Source organism: Haliotis rufescens, unplaced genomic scaffold, assembly GCF_023055435.1.
Source record: "Haliotis rufescens isolate VD_foot unplaced genomic scaffold, xgHalRufe1.0.p SCAF_20, whole genome shotgun sequence".
In the NCBI taxonomy this organism is placed as follows: Eukaryota; Metazoa; Mollusca; class Gastropoda; order Lepetellida; family Haliotidae; genus Haliotis; species Haliotis rufescens.
In genome coordinates, this window is record NW_025963891.1 from 17,664,504 (window position 1) to 17,688,460 (window position 23,957).

A 23,957-nucleotide genomic window follows, 5' to 3' on the forward strand; every position below is an offset into this window, starting at 1 on the left:
TTGCATTGAATACGTTTCTAGGTTTGTCCTTAATCAAACAACGTCCAAAATTGCATCACTTCGGGTATTCCTCCCACAGCAATTGCTAACGCCATATTAATAAAAAATGCCGTTCAAATAGAGGTACTTTCGTGGAAAAAAAAACGTGGAAGGACCATTATATTCCGAACAACTAACTAACCGGACATGGTAAGGGATCCCATCACGAACCAGATGCTCTCTTTCAGGTCGAATGCCTTGTCGTTGGCCACCACTCCCTCCACAGTCGCGTTCTTGCTCCTCGTGGGTGTGTAGCGGTCAAACAGCAGCAGCATGATGCTGGTCACTGCGATGACCACGCCCAGACACAGCCAGGCCAGAGGGGTGAAGACGTCAGCGAAGTAAAACAAGCTGACTTCTCGATTTTGTTTCTTCATGACGATCTGTATACCCGCGAAGTCGTAGTAGGGGAGGGTGAAGTCCACCACATCTTCTCTGTCCGCGGTTACTGTCAGCGCGCCTGCTATGATGTCCGAGTCCTAGAGGAGGGAGATATTTATTGTGCGTGGAATCAGGGCTTGCTTTTTGTTATTGTTTAACGTCCCACTCGGCAATATTCCAGCTATATGATGGCGGTCTGTAAATAATCGAGTATGGACCAGGCAATCCAGTGATTGACATCATGAGCATCAATCTACGCTTTTGGGACATGCTTTAATAAAGTCAACGAGCCTGGCCACCTGATCCCGTTAGTCGCCTCCTACGACGAGCATAGTGGCCTTTTACGACAAGCATGGTTTGCTGAAGACCACCTCTAACCCGAATCTTCCAGAGGCCCAATGTATGTAAAAGATGACGAAGTGCTGCATATACTGATAAGTCATTACATTTAAGATCACCAACGTGTGGGGGGCATGGGTGGCCCAGTCGTCTAAGGCGCCGCGATTCGCTGTGCAGAGTTGCATCCCTTGGGCACGCCAGAAACCTATGATTGTTGGTTCGAATCCCGGTTCGCCCCAATTATGTTTCTAGGTTTGTCAGCACCATACCCGTGCTCGTGGGTTTCACCGAAGTGGTAAACGTCTGAGACCTGCATCACTTCGGGCTTTCCTCCCACATTAAGCTGACACGCCACGATATAACTGGAATAATGTTAAAAGCGGCGTTAAACCCAACTCACTCACTCACTCACTCACCAACGTGTGTGACTTGTCCCACAACGCCGCTTTCTATGGTTCAGTATATGTCATAGTACCCGTGAAGATGCGGATTATACGTGTAGGAGAAACCATTTCTCCGAGGGATTACTAGAGATCGTAAACCCTCACATGAGGGTTTACTATCTCTAGTAATCTGGAGGAGACATGGTTTGTCCAACTTATAAACCGACTCATCTCAAAGACAACGTTTTTAATTAAATAACTGTAATAAAAACTCTCAAATGTATAACCTGTATCGGAGATGAAATATCGCCTGCAGTCGTGAACTCGGTTCAATGAAAGCGGTGACCTCAGCACGTGGGTTTCGCAACGGTGGAAAAAATCTGCACGTGCGTCTCGCAATGGCACGAAATCTGCACGTGCGTCTCGTAGGCTGTTCGAAGTTTTTGTTCTATCAAGGGTTTACAATGATTGTAAGCCTTTCTGCGAGGTGTTAAAATCGTTGTTATACCTCCTGCGAGGTGTTACAATCGCTACTCCTAATACTTCATATCGAGTTACACAAACAGCCACTAGGTTTATAATAGGTGTTCGGCAACCATGCTTGCCGTCAAAGGCAAATTTCATGCTTGTCGTAAGAGGCGACATACGGGATTGGGTGGTCAGGCTCGCTGACTTGGTTGCATGTCTCCATATCCCAGTTGCGCAGATCGATGCTCATGATGTCAATCACTGGATTGTCTGCTCTAGACTAGATTCTTTACAGCTGGAATATTGCTCAAATATGGGAGTGCTGCGTTAAACAACAAACAAACAAAGAACGTCATAGCAGCTCACTGCGTCACACTACGTTGACTTTGACAAGGTCAGGGACACAAAGCAATGTTCGCTGCTTTGGTCAAATTGACCATCAGCGTCCCTTCAAACTCTCCCAAAATCAGAAATGAATACAATGAAATAAATATGTATCATAAGGGCACCCCGAGAGGGAAATTATCTTAAAATTGCATATGTCTAACTAAATAAGTCCTCAGTTCAACTAGAATTTAGAATCGACTCGATTGCAAGTTGGGATTTTTCGCTAATCCAGAATCCGGAACATAGAGCAATATGGAAGTAAAAATGTTTTAGTATAAATTACTATTTGATTACATTAATTACATTGATGTGGAAGATTTGTTTTGACAGAAAAAATGTTATTTAATTATAATGCAAAATTATCAGCCTGTCGGAATACTTTTACTGTGACAATTTTTTTAATGTTAGTAACATTTGCGACATATAAAAGCTTCAGACTTTTAACACCAATAATCTTAGAACTAAGTTTTGTGGAATTACACTTCGGTTCTGCGGTGACGAAATTAATATTATCAATGTCAATAATCTCGTAATAGTAACAATTCCAATGTAACCATCAACAATCACATAACGCACCGTGTTATTAACCATTTGTTTATCACAACAGATGATGTTTTTAAACGTTTGGAACACTTTTTTTCATATTTGAGTTGATGAGTCCAACAACCATACCCCGTCGACGATGTTCCTGATGCAGCCAGTCCACACGCTGTTAGAGTCCATGTTGCCATAGTGACCATCATAGCACTCCTTCACGGTGTAGGTAAAGCCGATAATTTTGGAAATGGCCTCAAGGGCGTCAATACTGTAACCAGAGTAGTCCCCGGTGGAGTTGCGGAATACGAAAGGAGGCTCCTGGAATTGGGAATTATCATGCAGGATAAGGAAGAGAATTTATGGATGTCAACACCTTTATTATGAGGAACACAACGTTTCGGAGTATATGCTTCCTACTTCATCAGTTGAATCATCATGAAGAAGTAAGCATATACAGTCAAGTCCCGTTAATCCGACATTGTTGGTTGCACATGATTATGTCGGATTAACGAGTATATGGGCGGTGTATTTTTCGAAAGAAATCTTTATTTCTGTATAAATTACCACCAAAGACAAATCTTAATTCTGCAACCCCCCCCCCCCCCCCCCCCTCTTTCAAAAAAGCTGTATCCAGCCGAAACTTTGTGTTCCTCATTATAAAGAAGTTGACCTCCATAAATTCTCTTCTTATGTATATCACTTCTAAATGCTATTCAAAGACGTATCACGCAGTAATTTAAAAAAAAGAAATTATGTTTATACATTCGTAGTGTACAATGTTGATTGCATGTTGATCATTGAGTGAGTGAGTGAGTGAGGTTTTACGCCGCTTTTAGCAATATTCCAGCAATATCACGGCGGGGGACACCAGAAATGGGCTTCACACATTGTACCCATGTCGGGAATCGAACCCGGGTCTTCGGCGTGACGAGCGAACGCTTTAACCACTAGGCTACCCGACCGCCCCGTTGATCATTGACGTCAAGACGTTTATAGTTTTCACATTCATAAACATATTTATCACATGAAGTAAATGGTTTTGTGTTGCAAGCAATACCACGTGGGGGACTCCAAGGAATGATCTGACCACATTATTCTCACTTCGAGAACCGATCCCAGAACGTCGGTTGACAAGCAAACCCGTTAACCATTGGACTACCCTATCTCACATGTTTCAGTGCATGAGTGCATGTGTGAGAGGGGGGTAGTTACAGGGCGTTTTCGACACGTGTTATACCGTACCACCACAGCCGCCACCCTGAGGACCACGCCCCTGACACCACAGTTAAACAGCTGATCGGTCGACTCCACCCCACCACTTTCACTCCACGTGGCCACCTGTGGACAGAGCAAACATGTAGTCACATGTAGTTATGTTTTAGCTACTTCGAAGGTATATCAAGACATTTTGAGCCAAGCCTACATAAAACTGAAACACTGTCTCGAATGTAGTCTCCTGGCAGTTCAATACACGTGTTCCTTGTATTTTTCAGGTTGCTTTCCGTTTAGTAGAAGGTCAAATCCTGGTGTGTCAACATGACCTCCAACAACACCCGAGGCCACAGATGGTTCAGTCGGTCGGCCATAGGGTCGAAATTCGCTATGAAGAGTTGCGTCTCTTGGGCAAGAAAGAAACCTATGATTGCGGGTTCGAATCCCAGTTCGACCCAATAAGGTTTTTAGGTTTGTCAGCACCATACCCGTGCTCGTGGGTTTCACCAAAGTAATAAACGCCTGAGACCTGCATCACGTTGGGCTTTCCTTCCATGTTAAGCTTACACGCCGTGATATAACTGGAATACTGTTAAATACCAAATCACTCACTGGACAGCATCCAGTTGTTGGTCCTCGTTATATCAGTGACCACGTAAGTGTTTTTAATGATATTTGAAAACAGGTGGTCACGAGGGGGGTAGGTGATATGGTGAAAAAGGTGGATGGGTTAAAGCTGGTATCCACATTCCCGAACAGCAAACTGGTGTCAACTGGAGCCGTGTGCTGATGGTGATGGATTACCAAGCCGAGGTTGGCCGCGACGCTTCTCGTTGAGAAACTCTTTCCTTCTTTTCAAGTTACCATAATATTCACCATTCACAGTTGTATGTATTAAGCCGTTCCTGCCCTAAAAGAAACGGCCATTACTTTCTTTGTGGATCTAGTTGCTGTGAACCTCTTGGTTTTTACAGACCCGTGTTTCCACTCTCTCGGGATCACGATGATGGATCCAGGTCGCAACACCTGTCACTTGTTTAAAAACAAAAACCTTCTGGATTGCTGTTATATCTGGTTTTGATGGTGACCCGCGTTGTCTTCATGTCATCCGACAGCCTCCATCGAACGATAGCTTCGGGCACCTTGGACATGCGTAGGTGTTCATGAAGGACTGGTTCTAATGACCCACGCGGGAAGCACGAGGTCTTCTTTAATTCATGTAGTGTAATGTGTTTATTGTTCAGGTGGTTGTGACATCAATGTTTTCTTTTGTGGTGCGGCTTGTGGGTCGACCCGAGCGGGGGCATCTTCGAAATTCCTTCACATAACGTTAAAACTGTGGCATATGATGGGACAGACTCCCATAAACAGTGTGCAACCGTTCATCAGTAATCTTTGAGTGAGTGAGTGAGTGAGTATGGTTTTACGCCGCTTTTAGCAATATTCCATTAATATCACGGCGGGGGACACCAGAAATGGGCTTCACACATTGTACCCATGTCGGGAATCGAACCCGGGTCTTCGGCGTGACGAGCGAACGCTTTAACCACTAGGCTACCCGACCGCCCCAGTAATCTTTGATGATTGATTTGATCCTCTAGGGTAACATAATTGATGACGGCTCTCTAGTTTTGTCTTTTTCAGTTTACTATTATAGAACATAGTTATATCGCCCAAGGGACCATCGGAATCGTATTGAATATGTTATAGTATTTATAGGTATTTATACCTATTCTTCAATGGGGAATACTGGATTTCGGAATTAGGATCAAATGTGGACTATTCCAGTAATGAATCGTATGTCTGGAATTAGACATATATAGTGTTTGTAGAATGTATTTTATAGCAAATAGGTTATATTGACCTTTGAGAGACTTGTTGTGTCGTTGCCGGTGTATTTGGAAAGTGTAAACTTCACTTCACTCCCAGCTCCGTCGTCTTGACGAAACACCTGAGTCTCACCCTCCATAACCTAGAAAACATGCAATCATTTCAACCATACATGTTTATGTGTTAATTTACTTTGACGATGAAATGTCTTAAATGAAAAATAGATTAACTAATGTATTTAACTGTTGATTCCGTCTCGTTACGACTAGAAGTTTGCACCTTGTTCAGCGACCTGTTGAAAAGTGATCTGCAGGATTCACAAGACGACGTGCAGTCACAGACAGGGTCCGACGTGGCGGCTATGACGTCATGCATCTCCTCGATGACGTCAGCTGTGAAAGCCATCAGCCGGCGTTCGTTGTCCATAGTTACCTGCAACATAGAGCGTAGTAAGCACGTTTTATGAACTCGTACTTCCTGTGACATAACAAACTAACGAAAATATTGAGTAGCCGCCACTTTTGTTTTTTTGTTGTTAATTGTTTAACGCCGCACTCGGCAATATTCCAGCTACATGACGGCGGTCTGTAAATAATTGAGTCTGGATCAGACAATCCAGTGATTGACATCGTGAGCATCGATCCACGCAACTGGGATACGATGACATGTATCAACCAAGTCAGCGAACCTGACCACCCGATCCCGTTACGACAAGTATAGTCGCTTTTTACGACAAGCATGGGCTTCTGTAGGCCTATTCTACCCCGGATCTTCACGGGTCCGCCATGTTTGTAAAACGGTTCTTCACGTATACCATGGACTGTTTTGAATACCGGCATGTGGTCCACCAAGGGCCTTAACTGACTACAATAGTCCAGTTTCCACCCTTGCCGAACCAGGCTAAAATTTTGTGACTCGATCGTAGCGCCCCCAGTGTTTTTTACGAGTTATGTTCCTTCTTTGTCCCTCCTATTGACCAATCAGATTCCACCTCTCTTATCACTTGTATTTGCTTCAAACAAAATGGCGGTTCCCAGGCAAGACGACCTGATCGATAATCAAGGTCTATATTTTAAAAAAAAACCGGGTCTTCCCTCGCGAAGTGCATCAAATCATTTGAGAACCTTAATTAAAAACATGAAAAGATTTGGAAAATATCTGTCGACACCCAGTTGACAGTACACATGCTTCTCAAATCTTGCAGTCGACCGAAATCTGCACATTGAAATCAATGTTGTTCACGACCCGGATGTCCAGGTCGTTACGCGATTTTGGCTGGACTATGCATGGGCTCGTTAGTCAAGCCAAAAGGTAACTCCGAGTTCCAGCCTAGTTCTGCAAGGTTGGAAAGTGGACTTATGTACCCATTACCGTGTTGTGGAGGTCTTTGATGAAGAGGATGGTGTGATCGTGGCCCCTGATACAGTGGGGTGTGATTCCGTCTGTGGAGTATATCAGCCAGTGATAGCGCCCAGACAACATGTTCAACCGATGTGCCTACACACAGAGAAATGTTCAACATACAAGACATGTTTAGACCTAAACATGTTTAGGAATGTGTTTAAATCCCAAACGGGATACACATTTGGTGAGTTCTATCTAAACACGTTAGGTTCTTAACGCATGAATTGAGCTATCGTCTCAGTCTAAATACCACCTAAATCCAAAACCTCCCCTTAATCTAAACATGTTTAGGATTTATACGTTTAGCTGTTAAACACAATCTTAAACATGTTTAGATCCTAAACGCATCACAATTATGGGACAAGGAATGTGCTTAGGATCTAAATATTTTTTTACAGTGTGGCTTCTGCATTTCTATGACAATATTTTGATATTGTATCGCAGGAACCAACTTAGAAAACATGATCTTTCAGCACTTAAATTAATTAGAAATTTATGGTAATGGTTGAATGACCTATTAGAATGACGAACTTTTCTAAATACAAGTATATTGTAGAATAGCGATTATTGCACAAATATATTTTTATCTATTATTATCTAGGAAAACATATGTTGCTCTGAAGTGGAAATCCGACTGACTTACGTGTGTGAGCATATCTCCTAAAGACACCGATGTTCCCATCAGAAACACGTATCGGACATCGGTCTTCACGGTCAGGTTCGCCAGCATTTCCGGTATGTTATCGCGTGGCAGGGGCAGCTCGAGTTGGAACAGAAAATGGTTTAATTTGCGCAGACTGATCTGTTCGTGGTACTCTGAAACAAACTGAGACCTATCAGAGAGAACATCATACCAACGAATGAGCTGCGGTTACCGTATCCACATCGTGTACTTTTTAGCTTTACTGGGGCGGTCGGGTAGCCTAGTGGTTAAAGCGTTCGCTCGTCACGCCAAAGACAATGTACAATGTGTGAAGCCCATTTCTGGTGTCCCCCGCCGTGATATTGATGGAATATTGCTAAAAGCGGCGTAAAACCATACTCAATCACTCACTCACTCTTAGGTTTTCTGCTACTGGGGCTGCGAGGACCTGTTAGAAGTGTGGCAGTGTACGCTGTAGGATCCTCAGCATGTCTGATAAGATACACATTATAAAATATGTGTACAAACTACCTACCTACCTAAGTTATACATTATACATTATACCTTATACATTTCCATCACATTCGTATACTTATTCCACAGAAAGTTACCTTTCGAGATTCGAGATCGGGAACAACAACTAGTACGCGTTTTGGTAGCGACCTCCGTGTGTGTTTTTATTCCATCTTTATTCAAAGTTCACTTTCGTCGAAAATAAGTTGACATGTCTGGAGCCGCCTCGAGTAGGGGTAGGAGCAAATATTTAATCTTGAGGTAATTTTGCGATATGACAAAACCATTTTTAACGACAGTAGTTGAGATGGCACGTGGTCCTGTGCACAGCGCACATAATACAAATCAAGTGAAGTTAAACAAAGTCGGTCTCGGAGAGTACTTGGATGGGTGACCACATTAAGCTTGACTCCAGAGAGTTTCTAGGGCTTTGGTTCTGCCCTACACTGAAGCTAATGTAACACATGTGGTGTCTCCTTAGACAAGTGACTTTGTTCGAAATGTGCCTCTGTTCACCCAGCAGTGAGTGGGTACCCGGTAGGATGAGATGGTTATGTGGCTGTTAACCTTCTAGCGCCTCACGGGCAGCTTGGGTTGTATACTCCCCAGGGAGATGAGAATGAAAATCCAGTGCTCACTGATCCATTGACCGGGGTAATAATAGTGTAGCGCTTTGAGCATCCATTTGGTGAATGGAATCTGGCGCAATATAAATGCACTTATTATTATTATTATTATTAAAGTTACATACCTCTTCCAGATTCATCATACAGAAAGGCGACCGAGTTACTCGGGGAATGTGTGTAGTTCGCCACATTTACCACCACGTCGCGGTAGTCAAACGGTGTCGTGTGCACTTGGTAGACGGAAGTATCATTCTCCGCGCCGCACGTCCCCGGGTGGAGCGTTATGTAGCCCAAGAGGTTGTTGTGGAAGAGGTCCAGAGGACAGGACGTTGTCCGAGTGTCCAGCACCACCAGCCAGCCGGACAGGGCGGGGTATTCTGACATCAAAGACGGGGCACATCAACACACACATGTATGTTATATTTGCATGAGAATTTCTATAATTATGTGCTTAAAGCCATATGCATAGCAGGTCACAAATAAATAGTATATTATTATTATTGTCCCTTCCGTCAGGTGCAGAAAGGGAATTTCTATTGTAAGGCATTTTGGTCACGTGTTACTTTTGTTCTTTCAGCCTTTAGGTGTCGCTTACTTGCTTCCTCTAATACCTTACAGAGGAATCGGACGCCAGGGTGCAAACTGGCGAATATTAAGTCTTAGCAAAACTTACAAAGCAAAACGCTAGCTCCCCCAGGTATTTTTTAAAACTAAGATGCTCCTAAACGCAATTTCCTACATTACTGTACCGTTTAAGTTAGATTTATTTGTGATAGATTTTGGTATGTTTTTATAATTGTTTATTAGTAAACCGTCCTTGTTCCACAAATAACTTGGAATTTGTACGAAATTTTGTCAATTTGCAACCATATAAAACAAATGAAGGATCAATGACATGCAACTCAGGTCCTAACTTAAACTTAAATGCCGAGTATAAATCCGACAGTGAGAGTTCCGTTTGGGACATGTATATTATTATGTATGTTATTATAAATCATTGTATACCGATTGCTTTCACAGCGGAAAGCATGTATTTCATGACATTATGTATTCAAATATCCTGTTTAGACAGGTCTTGTTGCTCACATTTAAGGCTTTATGGACAAATAATTGGAACTTACCAACAAAAGGCTTTTTTGTGAAGACAAAGTTTACAAAGGACTGTAAAGAACATTGTTCAAAAACTGAGAAAAGCCAAATGAATATATTGATGCACAAGGTGTGGGTGGTTTGACTCCTTGATCCAGTAGTTTGTATCATGAGCCATCGTTGAAGAAGCTGCAACACGTCTACACGTACCTGTCGCCCAAAAGTTGAAAATGTCAACATCGTCCACGATGCGGAAGGTGGTAGAAGAGGAAGTGACGTCATGGGGTGTTGTGGGTGGAGCTGCGGGTTCTTCATTATGCTCACGGATCACAACTACAAAGCAACATGGAAACATAGGAACACATGGTATTTGTAAACTTTGGTGGTAAATAATTGCGGCACCAATTCTATTAGATCGTTCTCTCATTCAACATATTTGCATGGTACACGTATATTCTCATGCACGCTCATTCTTCATCAACAAAAGAAATATCACTGATGACGTCCTAGATCGGTGTGCGCACACTCACACACACACACACACACACACACACACAGAGAGAGAGAGAGAGAGAGAGAGAGAGGTGAGGTGAAATTGGGTTTTAACGTCGCGTCCAAGATTATTGCACTTATATAGCGACTTGCATGTACGTGTGTGTGTTTGTGTGGCTGCTTGTATTAGTCCGGACTGATGCCGATTTATAGTGCTAGCTCACTGAGACACCATGCCGCAGTTTAACATGAATACCCCACTCAGACACAGTATACTGACTCCGAGCCGACCAGTCCTTGTTTTAGTCCCTTAATGCCGAGCGCCAGACAGGGTAACAACAAGTACCATCGTTTAACGTCTTTTGGTATGACGCGGTCGGGGATCGAACCCCGGACCTTCCGCTCTCCGGGCGGACGCTCTACCACAAGACCACGGAGGCGGTAGAGAGAGACAGAGAGAGAGAGAGAGAGAGAGAGAGAGAGAGAGAGAGAGAGAGAGAGAGAGAACATATACACACGCACATTGCTCCTACAAGCATACACTATTGCAGACCACAAATATGAACTTACGAACAGTGACGTTAAGTGCCTGTGATGTGGCGGTCCACACCAAGACGACAAATGCAGCATCATACAGCCACGACATCGTCATCCAATCCAGTCAGTGGCCTAGTTTCTGAAAATGAAACCCAGCATTGACACACGGTTCTGAAATGTGACCTTATTAAATTCATACGACGCAAAAGAAGTTAAAGAACACCCGATTTTGTAATATGACAGTGTGTGGCATGACACATTAACTATACTCTTATGAAAAAAATCGGATGTTCTTAAACTTCTTATGAGTAGTATATCCCGTTGTAAATTTCCCGCTAAAGCAAGGATGACAGTGTGATGGAGAAAGTCCTAAATCCAATGGACATAGATGATCTTCACTTAAAGGTCACCATCGACCTCCTATTTTCAAGCGCTGCTTATTCCAACAGGACGATTACAGTATCGGTCTTATCTTTAGCGTCACGGAGATTTTCTACACACAGATCCAAGCCGGCAGTTAAGAAGCTTCTGTCAGCTGCTTCCTTTAAAACCCTACTCGGACGCGTAGCATCTGCCTGTCAGCCAACACCGACTAATGAAGATACGACACTGCAATTATACAAGAATGTGTTTCTCGAATACATCGTGTATGTTTGTTTCAAGCATACAATGTCAACATACCACTGCTCGTACCCGTTGACCGCGAGAGAACAGCGCCTCGGGGAATCCACATATCAATCTTGTAACGTCGTTATCACCAAACAACGCAGTCAATCGTTTACATGGTTTCCCTTTTTATCAGAGCCAGAACACGTGCAGCGTTCATCCCCATTTCAGTAATCAAACACAGTGAACGGCCCTGTATTGATAAATTCCTTCTTCATCAATTTCCTCACTTTTGGTATGGATTAAAAGTCAGGTTTAGTTGGAGAGCACACTATTGGAAATGGCACATATACCTGCGACCCGTATGTAGAATGCTTGTTTATTGAATCTAAGTGAAAATTGATTAAACAAGCTTTCAGTCGTCTGTGTTGAGAAAACCTAGTTTGTTTTGTTTAATGTTCAGAGTTTTCGATATGAAAATCCATAAAATCATCCAAAACTAACATCAGATGATCGAAATGGATGAATATTCCCCAATCTTTCATCTACTTTTGTTTCGTTTGTTTGGAGGTGGGCATAGTGAGTGAGTGAGTGAGTTGGGTGTTACGCCGCTTTTAACATTATTCCAGTTAAATCACCGGGTGTCAGCTTAATGTGGAAGGAAAGCCCGAAGTGATGCAGGTCTCAGACGTTTACCACTTCGGTGAAACCAACGAGCACGGGTATGGTGCTGACAAACCTAGAAACATAATCGGGGCGAACCGGGATTCGAACCCACAATCATAGGTTTCTGGCGTCCCCAAGGGACGCAACTCTGCACAGCGAATCGCGGCGCCTTAGACGACTGGGCCACCCGTGCCCCCTGAGTTGGACATAGAGGAGGCTAACCTGAAACGCAAGGTGAGGGAGGGGGAGTTGGGTTTTAACGCCGCTTTTAACATTATTCCAGTTAAATCACCGGGTGTCAGCTTAATGTGGAAGGAAAGCCCGAAGTGATGCAGGTCTCAGACGTTTACCACTTCGGTGAAACCCACGAGCACGGGTATGGTTCTGACAAACCTAAAAACATAAATCGGGGCGAACCGGGAATCGAACCCACAGTCATAGGTTTCTGGCGTGCCGAAACGCGGCGCCATAGACGACTGGGCCACCCGTGCCACCGAAACGCAAGGTACCTTGTGTATAGCGCGGCGGCCAGGCGGGCTCGGGATAGAGAACCGAGTGATGACCGGCACTCGGAGCTAGGTTGAACCAGAGAACATGTAATATCAATTATATGGTCTCTGGTGGAACTGATGATAACGACAGTAAATAATGTCATTTTCAGAATCAGATAGAACTAAGTTCTGCGAAACTTGTGTTCCATTTTAGCTATATAGTCTACAGGTGTTTGTGCTTGTTGTTTGACGCTACAGTTAAAGGACTGTGTCATGGCGGTCTGTAAATACTCGAGTCTGAACCAAACAAACCAAGAGCTGATATCAGGACAACGTTTCACGCCTTCCGGACTGGTAGCACACACATAGCAATATATTGATAAATGTGTGTTCAGCTGGAGACACATGCACGACACAGACATAGCAATATATTGATAAATGTGTGTTCAGCTGGAGACGCATGCACGACACAGACATAGCAATATATTGATAAATGTGTGTTCAGCTGGAGACACATGGAGTAAGGAATGATATATGTATGTACATCTGAAGATACATACAGCAATACATTGATAGATGCTAGTACATCTGAAGACACTAGAAGCAATACATTGATAGATGCTAGTACATCTGAAGACACAAGCAGCAATACATTGATATATGTATGTACGACTGAAGACACTAGCAGCAATACATTGATATATGTATGTACGACTGAAGACACTAACAACAATGCATTGATAGATGCTAGTACATCTGAAGACACTAGCAGCAATACATTGATAGATGCTAGTACATCTGAAGACACAAGCAGCAATACATTGATATATGTATGTACGACTGAAGACACTAGCAACATACATTGATATATGTATGTGCATCTGAAGACACAAGCAGCAATACTTTGATATATGTATGTACGACTGAAGACACTAGCAGCAATACATTGATAGATGCTAGTACATCTGAAGACACAAGCAGCAATACATTGATATATGTATGTACGACTGAAGACACAAGCAGCAATACATTGATATATGTATGTACGACTGAAGACACTAGCAGCAATACATTGATATATGTATGTACATCTGAAGACACAAGCAGCAATACATTGATATATGTATGTACGACTGAAGACACTAGCAGCGATACATTGATAGATGCTAGTACATCTGAAGGAACTAGCGGCAATACATTGATAGATGCTAGTACATCTGAAGACACAAGCAGCAATACATTGATATATGTATGTACGACTGAAGACACTAGCAGCAATACATTGATATATGTATGTACGACTGAAGACACAAGCAGCAATACATTGATATATGTATGTACTACTGAAGACACTAGCAGCAATACATTGATATATGTATGTACGACTGAAGACACTAGCAGCAATACATTGATATGTGTATGTAAAACTGATTACACTAGCAGCAATACATTGATATATGTATGTACATCTGAAGACACAAGCAGCAATACAGTGATAGATGCTAGTACATCTGAAGACACTAGCAGCAATACATTGATATATGTATGTACATCTGAAGATACTAGCAGCAATACATTGATATATGTATGTACGACTGAAGACACAAGCAGCAATACATTGATATATGTATGTACGACTGAAGACACTAGCAGCAATACATTGATATATGTATGTACATCTGAAGACACAAGCAGCAATACATTGATATATGTATGTACGACTGAAGACACTAGCAGCAATACATTGATAGATGCTAGTACATCTGAAGACACTAGCGGCAATACATTGATAGATGCTAGTACATCTGAAGACTCAAGCAGCAATACATTGATATATGTATGTACGACTGAAGACACTAGCAGCAATACATTGATATATGTATGTACGACTGAAGACACTAGCAGCAATACATTGATATATGTATGTACGACTGAAGACACAAGCAGCAATACATTGATATATGTATGTACGACTGAAGACACTAGCAGCAATACATTGATATGTGTAAGTAAAACTGATTACACTAGCAGCAATACATTGATATATGTATGTACATCTGAAGACCCTAGCAGCAATACAGTGATAGATGCTAGTACATCTGAAGACACTAGCAGCAATCCATTGATATATGTATGTACATCTGAAGACACTAGCAGCAATACAGTGATAGATGCTAGTACATCTGAAGACACAAGCAGCAATACATTGATATATGTATGTACATCTGAAGATACTAGCAGCAATACATTGATATATGTATGTACGACTGAAGACACAAGCAGCAATACATTGATATATGTATGTACGACTGAAGACACTAGCAGCAATACATTGATATGTGTAAGGAAAACTGATTACACTAGCAGCAATACATTGATATATGTATGTACATCTGAAGACACTAGCAGCAATCCATTGATATATGTATGTACATCTGAAGACACTAGCAGCAATACAGTGATAGATGCTAGGACATCTGAAGACACAAGCAGCAATCCATTGATATATGTATGTACGACTGAAGACACTAGCAGCAATACATTGATATATGTATGTACGACTGAAGACACTAGCAGCAATACATTGATATATGTATGTACATCTGAAGCCACTAGCAGCAATACATTGATATATGTGTGTACGACTGAAGACACATGCGGCAATATTAATACATTGATATATGTGTGTACGACTGAAGACACTAGCAGCAATACATTCATATGTGCATGTAAAACTGATGACATTAGATGCATTACATTGATGTATGTTTGTACGACTGAAGACACATGCAGCAATACATTGAGATATGTATGTACTACTGAAGACACGCGCAGCAATACATTGATATATGTATGTACTACTGAAGACACGAGCAGCAATACATTGATATATTCATGTAAACTGATGACACTAGCGGCAATATATTTATATGTGTGTGTACGACTGAAGACACACGCGGCAATACATTGATATAATGTATGTACGACTGAAGACACTCGCGGCAATACATTGATATAATGTATGTACGACTGAAGACACTCGCGGCAATACATTGATATGTGTAAGTAAATCTGATTACACATGCAGCAATACATTGATATAATGTATGTACGACTGAAGACACAAGCAGCAATACATTGATATATGTATGTACGACTGAAGACACAAGCAGCAATACATTGATATAATGTATGTACGACTGAAGACACTAGCAGCAATACATTGATATAATGTATGTACGACTGAAGACACTAGCGGCAATACATTGATATAATGTATGTACGACTGAAGACACTAGCAGCAATACATTGATATATGTATGTACGACTGAAGACACTAGCAGCAATACATTGATATATGTATGTACGACTGAAGACACAAGCAGCAATACATTGATATATGTATGTACGACTGAAGACACATGCAGCAATACATTGATATATGCATGTACGACTGAAGACACAAGCAGCAATACATTGATATATGCATGTACGACTGAAGACACAAGCAGCAATACATTGATATATGTATGTACGACTGAAGACACTAGCAGCAATACATTGATATATGTATGTACGACTGAAGACACAAGCAGCAATACCTTGATATATGCATGTACGACTGAAGACACAAGCAGCAATACATTGATATATGCATGTACGACTGAAGACACAAGCAGCAATACATTGATATATGTATGTACGACTGAAGACACTAGCAGCAATACATTGATATATGTATGTACGACTGAAGACACAAGCAGCAATACCTTGATATATGCATGTACGACTGAAGACACTAGCAGCAATACATTGATATATGTATGTACGACTGAAGACACAAGCAGCAATACATTGATATATGTATGTACGACTGAAGACACTAGCAGCAATACATTGATATATGTATGTACATCTGAAGACACAAGCAGCAATACATTGATATATGTATGTACGACTGAAGACACTAGCAGCAATACATTGATATATGTATGTACGACTGAAGACACAAGCAGCAATACATTGATATATGTATGTACGACTGAAGACACTAGCAGCAATACATTGATATATGCATGTACGACTGAAGACACAAGCAGCAATACATTGATATATGTATGTACGACTGAAGACACTAGCAGCAATACATTGATATATGTATGTACGACTGAAGACACTAGCAGCAATACATTGATATATGTATGTACGACTGAAGACACTAGCAGCAATACATTGATATATGCATGTACGACTGAAGACACAAGCAGCAATACATTGATATATGTATGTACGACTGAAGACACAAGCAGCAATACATTGATATATGTATGTACGACTGAAGACACTAGCAGCAATACATTGATATATGCATGTACGACTGAAGACACAAGCAGCAATACATTGATATATGTATGTACGACTGAAGACACTAGCAGCAATACATTGATATATGTATGTACGACTGAAGACACTAGCAGCAATACATTGATATATGCATGTACGACTGAAGACACTAGCAGCAATACATTGATATATGTATGTACGACTGAAGACACTAGCAGCAATACATTGATATATGTATGTACGACTGAAGACACTAGCAGCAATACATTGATATATGTATGTACGACTGAAGACACTAGCAGCAATACATTGATATATGTATGTACGACTGAAGACACTAGCAGCAATACATTGATAGATGTATGTACGACTGAAGACACTAGCAGCAATACATTGATATATGCATGTACGACTGAAGACACTCGCGGCAATACACATGTACAGGAAATGCACACCGGTAAATGTACCTGTATGTAAATCTGTTCCATGCTTGGTATCACCCCATGGTGGTATGACTATAACAGAGTCAATATCGACTCACTCAGTCATTTCCAGATAATCGGGAAAATTATTATATACATGATATTACAAGGTGCAGTATTTATACAGCGTTCATCACAGGATGTGCAGGATTTGATAACACTCGGTGTTTGATGCAGCAGCGAAAGCCCGAGGCGCAACTTGTAGTGTAGCGCCTGTGGATTTGTCATTAATGCATTGTGATGTCCCAGTCAGATATCACCAGGGGGAACCTTGTACACACACAGCTGTGACAGGAACGTCGACCACCGCCTACACAACAACTACCTTCTCTTCACACACGTCAACATCAACAGCTACATTTTTATAAAACTTCTTCAATTTCGTATATCGTCATTTTTTGGCAGGATATGAGTATATTGTGATGGCCATGCTTATAATAGGCAGGATAAAGGTCAGCCTCTTATTTTAATGCTCACATACACAATGCCACCTATACTACATGACGCTCGATAATTATGTCCTGTCGCAAAACAGTGGAGCTGTACATACACTGTAGTGGATTGCTATTGCGTAGTCGTTATAACAGCAAAGCTTCATCCATCGAAACGTAGTCTGCCGCTTGTTTCTTTTAAGATCGTACCACCATGAACGACAAAAACGTATTAACTGTATTTATTTTATAGTATGTTTTTAAAGATTATTTGCTAATATCTTTTAATATAGTTTACACTATGTAGCTCGAATGCAATAGTTAAAAGAGAGCGTTACGTTCGATGCAATACAACAAATTGTTATAAAGAATCCAGTCATTTTCAGATATAAATGTTCGGTACTCACCTGTCTGTATTTCTACCGGGACATTTATGGCGTCTATCTGTAATAAAAACAGAAGACAGGACAGATGAATATTAACTCATTACCAACGCCTGAGCCTTCGATTGGCCAAACATTGCGAAATCAATCTACCGCCTGTGTAGCTCACCTGTCCTCGCCGGATCAATACACGCAAGAGAAGTGGCCTGATTGATGCGAGTAACCCCTCCCCCGAGTCGCTTACCTGACAGGTGATAATGGTGGCATCCATTATCGGCAGCAGGGTTGATGATGCTGACTATAGATACAGTGCTTGAACTCACCTAATGGAACGAAACGCCATACTTTATGGCCCTCTATGATTGTCTGCTGATCGCCTGAGGACTTCCACTCAAGAAGGCCTGTGCTATCACCCACACTGATGCATCGTAGTTAATGTGCAGCGATGGATTGTTGACATTGCAACGTCTGACGAATATTAAACAAATAAGAAACGTTTACACGGAGCCTTCTTTTGTAACCCCTGTTCATGTTCCCATGGAAAGATTGAATGTGAAGATGTTAGGTTTTTGTCTCAAGAGGATTTACTTTTATATATTTCTTTGTAGAACCATGATGGTAAGTATTCTTCATGGCGCTCGGGTACTTGAGATGGATATATGCAGATAATGACATAGCTCACAGACAAGGTGATTAGTCATATAATGCATGCACAGCTAGGGTACAGACACGCTGATCATAGTGTAGAAATATAAGGGGCGGTCGGGTATCCTGGTGGCCGAAAACCCGGGTTCGAATTGGGTACAATGTGTGAAGCCAATTTCTGGTGTCCCCCGGCGGGATATTGCTGGAATATTGGTAAAGCGGCGTAAAACCAAACTCACTCACACTAGGAAATATAGAAATATATGTCTTTTTAAAAGAAGTTCACCCGAATCGTTCATACTTATGTATATTGCCATATTATATTGCCCACACACAGGGGGACATCTCACCGCCATGTTTACATCTTCCCGAGGCAAGAGAGTTAACTGACTTTAAAAGTCCAGTTTCCACCCTTGCCGAACTAGGCTAGCATTATGGAGTTAAATTTTGGCTGGACTAGTGAGTCTATGCATAGTCCAATCAAAATCGCGCAATGAAATCGAAATTCGGTTTGTTATCTTTCGTGCAGATTTCGGTCGATTGCAGGATTTACAAAACATGTGCACCGCCAACTCGTTGTCAACATATATTAACATATTTTATCCAATAATCATATATTGGGTGGGTTTCTCGGCAGGATAAAGCCAACGGATAAAGACGATATCCGTTGGGGTCATATGCGGATAGGGATGCAAATATCAAAGGTCAAGTAGGGACTACTTTCACTGACATGGCGTAGCCCTTGTCATTTAGCGATCGAGTCAGAATTAACCATGGAATGTGGAGAAACTACAGGGATAATTGCTATCATTATCAAAAGAATAGTCTAATATACTGAAAACCAGTGTCTAACTGTGACGTAGCTCAGGCATTTTACAAGTTTTGTCAACTTTGGAGTTATAATTTGCGAAACAATTTAGTGAGGGCACTAGCCAAGCGGGATCACTTTACAAATTGGTTCTTGTAGACCTCTGCGGCTTGGAACCTTTTCCACAAATTAAAACAGTTGGATTTGGCCGAAATATGTTCGAATTGTTATCTTGTTTCGTTTTGTCGCTGTATGTACATCTGACTGCACTTCTTAACGTTATGACAGGACAGGCCGGCTATCAACAACGTCTGACTATGGCCGTGACGTTTCAAAGACTAGGGTTAGCGTAGCTTCCCTTTGATAAAGGGCAGTTACTCTATCGGACAGATCGATGGTTTGCCGCGAAAGGCAAGTAATAACAATTTGTGAGGGCAATTGTTTTGCATACATACTGTTACGCCACTGTATAAGAAACAGGTTTCTGTTGGAATTATATTGGCTACTGTCTCTGTCCGATTGACGCATCACTTACCCTCTGACGTAATATACGTTAATGCGCAACATTCCAGGGAAATTGCAATGTTTAGGTAATATTTGTGAGAGATGGAAAGAAATTTTCGAGCAAAGAAATGAAGAATGACATTATATGACACAGAGGTTATCATGCTTGTTTGGGGATTGTAAATATCCTCAATTAGGCTCGCTAAATACAATGTTTATTCCTCATACAGGATATTTACCATCCCCAAACACACTTGCGTGATAACCTCTATATCTTTTCATGTTTTTAATCAAGGTGCTCGCGTGATTTGATGCACTTCGCGATGTAAGACCCGTTTGATCACAATACAGATTATCGATCAGACCGTCTTGACTGGGCGCCGCCATTTTGTTTGAAACAAATGCAAGTGATAAGAGATGTGGAATCTGATTGGTCCACAGAAGAGGCTAAGAAGAGACATAACTTGTAATAACCACAGGTGGCGCTACGATCGAGCCTAGGAATTCCAGCCTAGTTCGGCAAGGGTGGAAACTGGATTTTTAAAGTCAGTTAATTCTCTTGCCTCGGGAAGATGCAATGTTTATCGTTTACCATAATTTGAGAACAAGCAGAGATGACGATGCGAAGCGGTTTTTTTAGTCACCATATTGCCTGGTCAACTCAAGATGTAAGCTGGGAGGAGCTTGAATTGCAGAGAAGTTCGAGGCACTGTCTGTTGCCTTGACGACGAGATATTATTTCATCTTGGGTACCGTTGTAGCGGCGTACATTGACGTCATTAACCAATTAGCTTCAAGTATTCTACATGTAAGGTAAGATAGAAGTGGACCTGTGTATGTAATTGTGATAGATCACCCACTGCAAAATAGAAATATACTTATATTCATATATTCTTCATTATTTTTTGTTTGTCGATTTTTATTTCATTTTTCTATTTATTTGTATAATTTGAGATGTAATAATTATTATTAATAACAATGATTCCACATGACACACTTACCTACCCGGCATTGCCTCCCTCACGGGAGTGTACTCCAATGTCATTCTCAACTCCCTGTGGGGTATACAAATCAAGCCAGAAGGGTGTGCATGCACATCACCATCTCATCCCTACCCAATAGTTGCCGTGTGTCCTTGAATAAACTATGAGGGCATTTCAATAAATAACGTGAAGTAGAATAACAAACTGTTCTGACTGTGGGTCGTTCGCCAACATGACATAACGTATTTGACACATAGAGGATCTCACCCGAGTGGCTTTTACATGAACACGAGTCGATAATGTTTTAAGCTTTTATTGAGGTGCCCAAAGTCATTGTTCCTATTTATTTTTATTTTTAACGAGTAATTACCAGTGTCTTAAAAATATAATAAAATATCACCAGTGTCTTAAGTGTAAACTGATTAATGCCTCTTTCAGTCGCAGTGGCATTAATGAGTTTATTTGATTGTGACGTCATGGTAACCGATGACGTCATACAAGTCTGAAAATCATTTTATTACCTACGAGGGCAAACATCGGGTTTAATAAAAATCGCATGTGCCCTAGAGTCATATACGTCACGAGACAATAGTGTATTGTTTCCGTCATCTGGACGGGAATGTTGACGTCATTCAAATGTTATTGTGACATAAAGTCGGAATGACGTCACTCTAGAAACGACGTCACAGCTAAAGATTGTTGACATTCGACAAATTAATATGGTTCCGCTGCTGTTGCGACTTGCTGTCCTTATAGGTAAACACTATAATTCGTATCTGTGAGTCGACATTTTCTTCGGTAATAAATAGAACCGTATATTCGTGTTCATGTCATACTATGTTGACGACACTCGTGCCTCAATTCCGGTATTTACCGAGCGAATATAATCAACACGAATATAATATCCTCTATGGGATTCAGTTTCACTGTAGGGATATCTCCAGGGTGATATCGACATCGCTTGATCTCACGCAAATATTGTCTCTGGTGGAAGCACGTTTTGGATGATAAAAGTTAATATACAACGTAACTTAATACAACGTACAACGTTTTAGACCCAAACTCTTTACATACATTTACAGTTATATTTTCATTATCTCACACATAACTGATTATATTCATCTGTAAATATCCTTCTTTGTGGCGTAAGCAGAAATATAGGTAACTCGATTTATACTGAAAATGGTCGTAACCTCATAAAATGCCACGGATTGGTATTAACAAACATAAACAGACCTTCGTGTCATCATCAACATCGTCTTTGTTCTGTTTTTAAAAAAACGACTTATAATGTGTTGTTATATGGTATTTTCCGATTCAAAAGGGTGCCACAACCTCTCGTCGATCTCGTATACGTGCGGTTTAAAGGTCACGTTACTTACATAACATTGGAATAAATACAATCATTTGTGTTTGTCTGTTTGAAGAGACTACGACGTCAAACGAACTCGCTTTGTTCACTGTATTGCAAACACATTGTATCGATAATATTTATATGTACTTTCGTTGCCATGACACTAAAAATAACTGACAACCCCCCATAGCCACAAGACATCTCTGTTAAAAATGAGTCAATTGTACGAATCCGGCTGCATCATGAGCATGTGTTTACTTAAGAAAGTAACTTATTCGCTATGCAAGTACACACACAGTATCCATTGTGATAGGCATGAATTGTTTTGATGTAAGGTAAATCTCGCCTGTCAAGTGCGCGCGTCTATCGTAACGGGTCTGCCAGCGTTGCTTCACAGCTCTTGTGTTCCTCAAAAACTGTAAGAAATGTGAGCATACTATTTAACATACTAATACGAATAAGACCTCAATTATAGCGCTTAATCTAACACAGAAACGTGTTTAATGTGCATTCAAACACGTCAGCCCCTGTAACAGAGAGACCGCCTCCGTGGTCTTGTGGTAGAGCGTCCGCCCGGAGAGCGGAAGGTCCAGGGTTCGATCCCGGGCCGCGTCATACAAAAAGACGTTAAAAGATTGTACTTGTTGTTACCCTGTCTGGCGCTCGGCATTAAGGGGCTAAAACAAGGACTGGTCGGCTCGGAGTCAGTATACTGTGTCTGAGTGGGGTATTCATGTTAAACTGCGGCATGGTATCTCAGTGAGCTAGCACTATAAATCGGCATCAGTCCGGACTAGTACAAGCAGCCACACACACACATACACGTGCATGCACGTCGCTATATAAGTACAATAATCTTGGACGCGACATTAAACCCAATTTCACCTCACCTCACCTCACCTGTAACAGAGAAAACAGCCTCATATGACGAGTTCAGGCAGTTCTAAGGGAGAGGACGTTTCCATGAAGGTTGTGGTACACTTATCGAGGTGTGGGTTACAGATCTGGACCCATTTCTGTTCACATTTTGAGGCAGTACCATACACACACTAGTACCACACACACACTGGGTAGTACAACTCACACGCTGGGCAGTACCATGCACACACTGGTACCATATACACACTGGGTAGTACAACTCACACGCTGGGCAGTACCATGCACACAGTGGTACCATACAGACACTGGACAGTACCATACACATATTGGACAGTACCATACACACACTGGGTAGTACAACTTACACACTGGGCAGTACCATACACACACTGGGTAGTACAACTCACACGCTGGGCAGTACCATGCACACAGTGGTACCATACAGACACTGGACAGTACCATACACATATTGGACAGTACCATACACACAGCGGGCAGTAC

At 41.5% G+C, this 23,957-nt stretch overlaps 1 protein-coding gene across 1 annotated transcript in view; it reads right to left on the reverse strand.

The window, feature by feature from the left end:
• LOC124132744 (ionotropic receptor 25a-like) overlaps nucleotides 1–18,419 on the reverse strand; it is a 33,654-nt gene extending 15,235 nt beyond the window's left edge. Inside the window, exons 1-11 of the mRNA XM_046496829.2 lie at nucleotides 18,308–18,419; nucleotides 10,914–11,019; nucleotides 10,062–10,184; nucleotides 8,888–9,139; nucleotides 7,624–7,796; nucleotides 6,948–7,073; nucleotides 5,856–6,008; nucleotides 5,611–5,718; nucleotides 3,777–3,872; nucleotides 2,670–2,852; nucleotides 182–518 (exon numbers count right to left, since the gene is read on the reverse strand). Coding sequence (XP_046352785.2) covers nucleotides 182–518; nucleotides 2,670–2,852; nucleotides 3,777–3,872; nucleotides 5,611–5,718; nucleotides 5,856–6,008; nucleotides 6,948–7,073; nucleotides 7,624–7,796; nucleotides 8,888–9,139; nucleotides 10,062–10,184; nucleotides 10,914–10,995 — 1,633 coding nt within the window. The 5' untranslated portion in view covers nucleotides 10,996–11,019; nucleotides 18,308–18,419. The remainder of the gene's footprint in view (nucleotides 1–181; nucleotides 519–2,669; nucleotides 2,853–3,776; nucleotides 3,873–5,610; nucleotides 5,719–5,855; nucleotides 6,009–6,947; nucleotides 7,074–7,623; nucleotides 7,797–8,887; nucleotides 9,140–10,061; nucleotides 10,185–10,913; nucleotides 11,020–18,307) is intronic.
• Between the last annotated feature and the right edge of the window lie 5,538 nt (nucleotides 18,420–23,957).